Raw genomic sequence first — 9,344 nt, 5'->3', positions numbered from 1 at the left:
CCCAGGAGGCGAGAATTCGTTCGGATCGCACATTAATTGGAGATAACTGATTAATTCCAGCTTCTGATGACTATAAATGGCGATTCTCTACCAAGGTGTCTTTATTTAAAAAAAAAAATCATTCCGTGTCATCCCCCACGTCAGGCCTGCTAGTGGGCGTGAGGCTGTACTTCCTCCGCCCCCTCCTAATGGAGTGAACCATTCCCAGCACTTCCCCCTCTCCCTCAGCCTCTCTCTCTCTCCCTCTCCCTCTCTCTCTCTCTCTCTCTCTCTCTCTCTCTCTCTCTCTCTCTCTCTCTTTCTCTCTCTATTCCTCGCTCCCTCTCTTTCTCTCCTCCCTCTGCCTTCCCCGTGCATAAAGTCTCCGTCGCTCTTGGAACTTGTTGGCAATGCCTATGTTTCAGCTTTCCCCCGCGTTCTCTAAACTAACTATTTAAAGGTCTGCGGTCGCAAATGGTTTGACTAAACGTAGGATGGGACTTAAGTTGAACGGCAGATATATTTCACTGATCCTCGCGGTGCAAATAGGTAAGTGGCCGGCCGGCCGGGCTCGGGGAGGGCGGCGGGCGGCCGGGCCCCAGGCGCCCAGAGGGACCCACTGGCCCGCGGCCGCCCGGGGGTGCGGAAAAGCCGGCAAACCCCCAGGGATGGGGGCATTGGCTCCTAGGAACTCGTGCGCCCCAGGTTGGTTTTTCTAAAAAAGAGAGAGACTCCAAACGTTCTCCAGGAAATGAGTGCGGCCGACCGTTTCCAGGAGGGGTTTCCCCCCTTTTTCCAAAGCGCACGTCCATTTTTGCTTCTCTCTCTTGGGTTCCACCAGGTTTGGTGCACTCTGGGGACATGCACTGGCCCCTGCGATACCGCAAAGTATTATTCCGAAGGGTCGAAAGGTGAATGCAGGCACAAGATGGCTAGGCAGCTAGACCTGGAAAGTTTATGTGCAGAAAGCAAAGATATTCTGGGGCTCAGACTGCTGCATTTAGAACTTTGTCATTCTCCCGCCTCCCCCCACCCCCTGTATCCTAGCTGCGGCGCTTGCATCGGGCACCGCAGATCCGGCTGGGGGGCAAATTGAGAGTGCCAGGGAACCCCAGCGAACGTATTTTAATTTGCTTATCATTGAGGAGGTTGAGTTCAGCTAAACATATGTGGATATAATTTTCTATGAACATTTGCCTGTTCCTTTCTACATAGGCATCTGTATTTTATATATAAAAAGGGGTATGAAGTGTTTGCAGTCTGTCGTGTGGGGTGTTTGTTATCTTTGCTTGCTTGGGATTGATTGTGGATGGATTCATATAGTCCCCATTTTATGTTAAGGAATGTTGAGTCCTAGTTACACTGCCGTTGGAGCTTTTTAAAGTTCACATTTTTCCATCCAAAATGAAGAAGACGTTACAGGAGGGAGCACTAGAAAACCTCCTCCTCTGATGCGGGTCAGAGCATCAATTAATGTGGCCTAAAACTGAAAGTGAAGCAGATTATTAATAGAATGGACCGGAGAAAAAATAGAAACTCTTCAAACGGGTTTTCTGCAGACCGAGGGAATTGTTGCCTCCTGTCATTTCAGGCTGTAGCATTCCTTACAGACAAATCCTTGCAGTATTGGGGGGGGGGGTGGTAGGGAATTGATCTGGGGCAAGAGATAAAATGCATACCATTTTTTCTTCATGAGAAATGTGGAGGAAACAGGCTTTGGAGTTATCTATACATTAAGATGGTTTCTTTGCAGAGGGTTTTTTTTTAATGCATTTGACATGATTTTGAGTATCTGATGTTGCATGAACATCGTAGGGATTTTAGAGTGTGTGGATGCAGAATATTGGCATCTCCTTTAATTCTAAGAAATGACTTAATGTTTTAAATCTGGTTGTTTTGAATCTTTGACATTAGTGCAAAGAACTGCAATAAATAAAGAACATTTCTGACTGCAGCAAACCCCTCAGATCTTGGAAATGAGTGGAAACGGCTTTTGCAGTTAGCCTGCAGATTTTGAGAAAGCAAGAGACAGCAGTTAGTTTTGATATAGGGGCTGTAATCCGCGAAGGTTTGGAACTCTGCTTTCCCGATGGGAAATGACCTGACTTTGGAGGGATAAAAAAGATAGCGATTGTGCATGCGGAATACGCCTGGAACACAGGAATCTCGGCCCCAAAATGATCATTTGCTGGCTGTGGAATTGAAACTGAGCATATTTTTTTCCCGAAGGTCTGTCTTTTCCCACACCAGGGCCTCGATCTTCATTAATTCATGGCTGGGAGCTGTCCCAAATCATTGACATTTGGCAAGAAAAGTGGGGGTTGGGCAGGGACGGGGAGGTGGAGAGGGTGGTGAAGGCAAAGGAAGACTAGGCGGGAGGAAGTTTGGAATGAATGAGAGGTCGAACGAATGAATGAAAGGGTGGAAATGGCACAAGACTTGGACACCGGAGAGGACAGGGAAGTAGCCTGGGTCGCCGGCCCAAGCCTCGCTGAACCAGTATTCAAGAAGGACAGCCAGGGTTCCGCCGGCTGAGATCTGCCCGGATGCGTGAGCCTAGGGAACATGTCCCGCGCGCAAGCTCTCGGCCTCTGAGCCAACTAGAGACCTAGGAGACGGAGTTGGAAAAAAAAAAACAAATTTTCACGATTTGTTTTACACGCGTGCATACACACATGCGCGATATGGAAGGTCTCCTCCAGCAGCGGCTGGAAGGAGAACGTGACGAGAGCGCTTCTCGCGCTCCCCACCCGGGGGAACCCCAATTCCCCTTTAAATTATGCATATTAGGGGCTACTTTTTCGCCACCGAGTTTTGGGGGTGGAGGTAAGGGGTTAGAAGAGACTGGGAGGTGGGGCGAGAGGGAGGATGAACTGTATTTGATGTCGTTTCTTCCCTGCAAAGCAGCATTTCTGGTATGGATGATAGGGGACGCCGTGTAGGGTTCATTTCATTGGGATCGCGTTCTGTTAGAACAAAGATTCGTTTATTCTTTTATTCTATCTCAGTGTTCTAGCTGACACTGCACTCTCAGGGTCTCTTACTATTTCGCAGGGAGACGGAGATTTAGACAGGTTTACGTTTCTGCCCGAGCCGAGGTCGAAGTTAACCTGAGTCCCTTCCCCAGCGCTTCCCGTTCCGGATTAGAAAGCGCAAGGCCCGCCCCGCTCTTCCTGCAGCAATTTGCAATCCGTGCGCTCCCGGAGGCTGCTGCAGATCCGGTCACCTTCCCCTTTCCCGTTTCTGGCCCGGCTCTCGGGGACCGGAGGCTGGGGGCGGTGAGGTGTATGGTCCTCCCCGGAGACACTCACACTCGAGCCGCGGCGGCCTGAGCACTGCCCGGAAGGGTCGGGGCACTGCAGGCCGATTTCGATTCTGAGAAGATTCTCCCCTCCTCTCCCCTCCCCTCGCCTCAGCACCGCAGATCTACGCTTCTTGCGCGCCGTCCTGGCTCCCTGGGTTTTTGCCGCTCGCCTTGGAGTTTTCGGCCTGGTTCGTGGGCTTTGGGGTGGAGAGACAGGCCACGGCAGCGCGCCTGCCTCCTGAAGCCTGTCTTTCGGGTCGGGCGCCGCGGGGTTTGGCCAACCTGAGGCCAGAAGCGAGGATCTCGGTGCGGCCTGAGTTTCCTCCTCCTCCTCCTCCTTCTCCTTTTCCTCCTCCTCCTTCTCTTCCCACACCACCTCCATCTCCACTTCCTCCCACCGCCCCGGCTCCTAACCCGGCCCCCTCTGGAGGGAGCCCGGAGCTAAAGGCCGAGAGCCCCTGGCGGCAGCCACCTGGATCCTCAGCCTGAGGGCTGGGTGCAGGAAGGGTCTCACCCTGCCGCTGGCGGGAGTGGTGGCCGGTTTTTCCGGGGATGCTGAGCCGTGGATTGAGGCGGGGGGAAGCAAGGGGCCAGGCTCACGGATTTGGCCTCAGCGGAGGTGACCTGGGGTCACTGACTCAGACACATCCTTGACCCTGCCGGGCCCTGACTGCCCCGGACCACTCGTCACGCCACCCAGTCTTGGGGCCCCAAGGCTGCTCTCTCTCCAGGGGGACGGGGAGGGTGCGGGAAGGGACCTCACTCGGAGCGCACACTCAGCGGTAGACAACCGGTCTTACAGTGACACAGCCCGGGCCGGTGGCTGCTGGTGCTTCCAGGGATGTTCTTAGTTTATTCTTCCAGCAGTGTTTGCTGAGAGCCTGCCAAGGGCCGAGCGCCGGCCCGAGGCTTTTCCGCCCGATGTAGCGCTCGGCTGGGCTGCGTGGCCCCACGCCCCGCCGCCTCCCGCCCCTTCTCGCCCCCGCACTCTGCTGTCAGACCCCCTCCGTCTCCTCAGAAATGGAGGCTCGCACTGAGAGCCTTGACGGGGCTTGCTGGGGAAGTGCTGGGGAACGAAGGAGGGAGTGAGGAGAAAGAGAAATAAAAGAGACGGGGTAGGTGAGAAGAGGGGGCGATGGAAACAGAAAAAGATGTGGAGCGAGATGCGGGAGGGAGGAGCAGTAAAGGAATGGACTCGTCTACCCCCGTCCACACCCGCTCACACACCGGCAGTCTGCAGAAGACGCGTGGTTGGGTGCAAGTCGCTCATTCTTGGGCCAAATCATTCATTCACCTTTGGCCTCGGCTCGCCGAAGGCTGGGCGCTAGCGGACCCTCAGGATGGGGCGAAGCGCGGCGAGTCCTGGCGGGCGGGCGGGCTGTGGGGCTGCAGGGCGGGGGTCGCGGCGCTGCTGACCCGTGTCCGCTCTCCCCGCAGCATACCTGGTGCAGGCCGTGAGAGCAGCGGGCAAGTGCGATGCCGTCTTTAAGGGCTTTTCGGACTGTTTGCTCAAGCTGGGCGACAGCATGGCCAACTACCCGCAGGGCCTGGACGACAAGACGAACATCAAGACCGTGTGCACGTAAGTGTCCCCTCTGGCCTGCGAGGCTTCTGCTCTGGGGGGCGCTGCGGAGGTGGGAGAGCGCCTAGCCTCCCGGCCTGCGCTACGAATGGGCGCCAGCGCGAATCGGCTTGGCGCGCATTACTCTGACTCTTAGCCTCCGGCCTTAGCCGGGGTTTCCCCTGCCCAAGGGGACCCGGTGGCCTGGGGTGGCAGAGGAGGATCCTTTCCGAGGGGCCCAGTCCCAGCCTCCGCAGCCTGACCCGCCCGCAGAGATGCGCCCAATTAGCGCGCTGAAACGCTGGGCGAGGGGCACGGATTGCTGCCAGCAGTTCTTCGCTCTGCTTTGAGGCCATCTTCATCTCCCTCTACCTCTCCTGCTGCGCGAATGAATACTTGCCGAAGAACAGCTGATTTGGTTTGAGGGGCGTTTTAGGCAGTTCGTCCTAGGTTTGCCTAAAAGGAAAGGTCCATTTCGTATTGTATTTGGTCCATTTCGTCTAATAAAACTCCCCTCCGGAGCAGGCCAGGAAAATTTACCAGCAGCAAAGGGAGGGGTGGTCCCTCTTCGTCTTTCTAGGAGAGAGGCTGAACGAATATTTTGTTTTGTGCCAGTGACTTTGCCCAAGAGGAACGTGTCCCAGAGTCCGGTGACCATCTCGCTGAGTTTTTAGCCAATTCTGAGCTTTAGGGGAGCCACCCTCCTCGCTTCCCTCCCCATCCCACCCCCATCTTCACAGTATCCGCAGCCAGCGCAGCTACGGGCTTAACAAGGGCCAGGCCCAATGGTGTTTTCCCAGAGCTTGGCTGGAAAGCACAGCTCCCACTGGCAAATACCAGAACCCTACTGTGGTGGACCAGCCACATTTTAGCTGCTGTATAGCTCAGAAATACCTCCATCTTCTTCAATACACATGCACACACACTTTATTTTATTTTTCAAAAACTGTTGTAACCCTCCCGATGCCCCCATAATGACCCTTACAATGAAGCCAAGGCAAGAGGTGTTCCTTGTTTCCCGTAGGTTGTAGTGACCATTTCATGCACCATCCTTTATATACTATAAAGTCCTTCTCTACTTTAGGGATGTTATTTGTTTAAATTATGAGTAATTAACATGAGGATCCATTTTGCTACACACATTACTAAATACTCTGATAGCCACCAGGAGCCACATTAGCAGTGAAGTGGCTGGGACTTTCCTATCAGGAAAGGAACAAAAGACTGGGTCCGGGATGCACAGCCACCTACTTTAATCCCAAATGTCTGATGATAGGTGAAAATGTACCTATGAAGATGGACAGAAGGTTCAATACAGATCAGTTCCCAGATCCTCCATGGTTTGCCAGAACTCGGTTATTCCAAGCTATTTTAATTTTTAAGCAGGACTTTGGTCCTGAAAAATGGAAATGAGGTCGGCCCCTCCCAGAGGTGGCAGACCACAGCTGGGGTAAGGCTGCCACTCTGCTAGTAGTACTGAAGCCCACCTCCTCTCAATCCCACCTGGATTCTGTCCTTTTCCACACTGTCTCTCTTCCAGGAAGGTCCTGTCCCCATCTGGGCATGCATAAAGAAAGGAGAGATTTAGACATCCTTCGGGAGGTGTAATTATGCAGAGAGCCGTCCTGCCACCTCTTGGTTTCTCTAAATCCCAGTATTTATTACAAATTGAGGAACCTAGAAGCCCTGTGCCGCAGGCCTCCCAGTCCTCATAAATCAGAGACTCATAGAGCTCCTTAGAAAACAGATAGAGCTCAAGGCAGTCCAACAAGCATCATTTACAACTTGACTATTAGCCAGCAGATGGGGTGGGAGTGGAAGCAAGGGGAAATCAAACTTAGTGCCTGCCTTCGAGGTGCTCACAGTCCAGGATAGCAAGCAGAAGGGACAGAGAGGAGAAAGTAACAACCAAATTTTGTGGAGAGTGGTTGCTGGAGACCAGATGCTAAGGGCCACGGTGAAGTGGGAGCCAGTCCCGAGTTACCTAGACGCTCAGATCCACCTGGCCATGAAAGGAGACAGAGCCCCGGGAATTGATCATGGGTTGGAATTATATTTAGTCTGGATATCTATTTTGGGTTTTCAGAAGAAAGAGGGACAGTTTTTTAAAAAGGGGACAGATTGGACGAAGGTTGTGGGGGCGGGGCTAGAAGCTGAGCCCAGGAGGACCAAGTGGCTGAGCAAGGCTGGGGGCCCCAGGAAGAGGCCAGAAGGAAGGACAGGGAGCGGGGTACCGCGAAGGCTGGCAGTGGTAGGCACCTCGCCAGCCCCAGAGTCCAGGCCTGGGGGGCTGGCACTGCACCCCAAAGGCCACGGGGGTCCAAGGCCACGAAGGAGCCTCTGGAAGGGGACAAGAGCAGGGACCCAGCGCGCCGGGAGCTCTGCGGTTGGAGGAGGCTGGAGGAGGCTGCGAAGCCGGCCCAGAGGCTGGGGCACTGACTCACCGACCCTGGGGAGGGGAGAGGCAGGCAGGAGTCTCCGGACCGAATCTGAGCCGGGGGTTGTGGAGTGCGCGGCGAGGGGCCACGGAGGACCGAAGCAAGCGAGGAGGACGAAGAGAATGTGAGGAACCGAGTGGAGAAAGCCGAGGGGAGGGAAAAGGAGGAGGACAAAGAAAGGGAGAGGAAAGAAAGGGAAAAGAAGAGAGCGGGAAACAAAAGGAGGAGCGGGGGAGACTGAAGGCCGAGGCGAGAGAGTGCAGCAGCTTGGAGGGAGAGGGAGGGAGCCAGAAGGGCCGAGGGGGAGGAGAGAGCGGGGAGCCAGGAGGGGAGGGCCGTGCTGGGAGCAAGTAACCCGTCTTGCAAGCTAAGAGGCATTAATGGGCGGCAGCTTGCGAGGCTTAGCACTGTTTTCCTAGCTCTGCCCGCGGAGGACCAGCAATCTGTTTGCGCAGGCCGAGGTGCCAGCGCGGCGCCGCGGGCGCGGCCAGGCTCCCGGGGCGCCAGAACCAGACCGGGAAGGGGCGGCCGCCACCTTGGACAGCGGCCTCCGGGGTGGGCCGAGGTCCCGCGGTGGAGAGGCGATCAGGAGGGGGCGGCGCGCGGGCGCAGGCCGGGGTCCCCCCCCTCCCCGCTCCCAAAGTGAACCCGATTCTGTTTTGTTCTGTTCCTCGCCAGATACTGGGAGGATTTCCACAGCTGCACGGTCACAGCCCTTACGGATTGCCAGGAAGGGGCGAAAGATATGTGGGATAAACTGAGGAAAGAATCCAAAAATCTCAACATCCAAGGCAGCTTATTCGAACTCTGCGGCAGTGGCAACGGGGCGGCGGGGTCCCTGCTCCCGGCGCTCCCCGTGCTCCTGGTGTCTCTCTCGGCAGCTTTAGCGACCTGGCTTCCCTTCTGAGCGCGGGGCCGGCTCCCCCCGCGCGCCCACCCACACTCACGCCATGCTCCCGGAAATCGAGAGGAAGATTTCATTCGTTCTTTGGGGACGTTGTGATTCTCTGTGATGCTGAAAACACTCATATAGGATTGTGGGAAATCCCGATTCTCTTTTCGATTTCGTTTGATCCCTTGTGTTTTCTTTGCCAAATGTTACCAATCAGTGAGCAAGCAAGCACAGCCAAAATCGGACCTCAGCTTCAGTCCGTCTTCACACCAACATATGAAAACGGCAAACCCACCCCATTTATTTAGTTTTTATTTTTTGGCACAAGAATCTCAGGAACGGCCCTGGGCCACCTACTATATTAATCATGTTAATACATGACAAATGACGTGCTCCTCCTAATAGGAAAGAGGAGAGGCGAAGGCCAGGGGGGGTGAATTGAAGAGAGAAGCATCTGGGGAATAATTCACGCTCACGTCTTTCCGACACAGTATCTTGTTTTGATCATTTCCACCACACATTTCTTCTCGAGGAAAGTGAGAGGACAGACTGTTGGCCTTGTGCTGCAAGGCTAGGAGGGAGAGGGGGAAGGGGTTGAGGAAGCCTTGGGTTAGAGGCTCAGGCTGTCAGCGGTGGCACTGCTCAAGTCACTGAACGGTTAAGCTTTACTGCTCTTCTTCGTGCATCTTTCCAAGTCCACTGCCTTGATTTTCCCTCTTGTTTTAGCTGTTACACATACAGTAATACCCGAATATCCAACGGTATAGATCACAAGGGGGGGGTGTTAAATGTTCATCTAAAATATAGTTAAAAAAGATTTTGACATAAAAGAGCCTTGATTTTAAAAAGAGAGAGATGTAATTTAAAAATTTATTATAAATTAAATTCAGCAAAAAAAAAAAAAGATTTGCTACAAAGTATAGAGAAGTATAAAATAAAAGTTATTGTTTGAAATGGGGGTGTCGTTTGTTTCCTGCCCCAAGCCTGCTTTCCTGGCCGAGTTCTCGGGGCGAGCTGGAGGGATTCAGGATGCCAGGCTATAAATTCACCTGTTCACAAGCCGCTTGATAGCTCACTGTCAGACCCCCTTCCACCAGGACACTTTGCCACTTCCCTGAAATTTTGTTTACATAAGAGAAAGAGGAAGTTATTTTCCAAGTAAATAAACTA

The 9,344-nt window shown here is 53.9% G+C and overlaps 1 protein-coding gene across 1 annotated transcript; it reads left to right on the top strand.

Moving 5' to 3' along the window:
- The first annotated feature begins 253 nt into the window (after positions 1–253).
- Positions 254–9,128, top strand: NRN1 (neuritin 1). Its single transcript, XM_010968595.3, has 3 exons — positions 254–528; positions 4,721–4,865; positions 7,961–9,128. The coding sequence occupies exons 1-3, from the start codon at positions 474–476 to the stop codon at positions 8,187–8,189; spliced, it is 429 nt and encodes a 142-aa protein (XP_010966897.1). The 5' UTR covers positions 254–473; the 3' UTR covers positions 8,190–9,128.
- Positions 9,129–9,344: the final 216 nt, after the last annotated feature.

Source organism: Camelus bactrianus, chromosome 20, assembly GCF_048773025.1.
Source record: "Camelus bactrianus isolate YW-2024 breed Bactrian camel chromosome 20, ASM4877302v1, whole genome shotgun sequence".
Lineage (NCBI taxonomy): Eukaryota > Metazoa > Chordata > Mammalia > Artiodactyla > Camelidae > Camelus > Camelus bactrianus.
The sequence above is the reverse complement of the archived record's forward strand: the minus strand, read 5'-3'. Positions and strand labels throughout refer to the sequence as shown.

What these genes read in the sequence shown, in the direction of transcription:
- NRN1 (XM_010968595.3), top strand. Translation starts at nt 474, where the DNA reads ATGGGACTTAAGTTGAACGGCAGATATATTTCACTGATCCTCGCGGTG. An exon ending in GATCCTCGCGGTGCAAATAG is followed by an intron (nt 529 to 4,720) that starts GTAAGTGGCCGG and finishes CTCTCCCCGCAG; the next exon opens with CATACCTGGTGCAGGCCGTG. An exon ending in AACATCAAGACCGTGTGCAC is followed by an intron (nt 4,866 to 7,960) that starts GTAAGTGTCCCC and finishes GTTCCTCGCCAG; the next exon opens with ATACTGGGAGGATTTCCACA.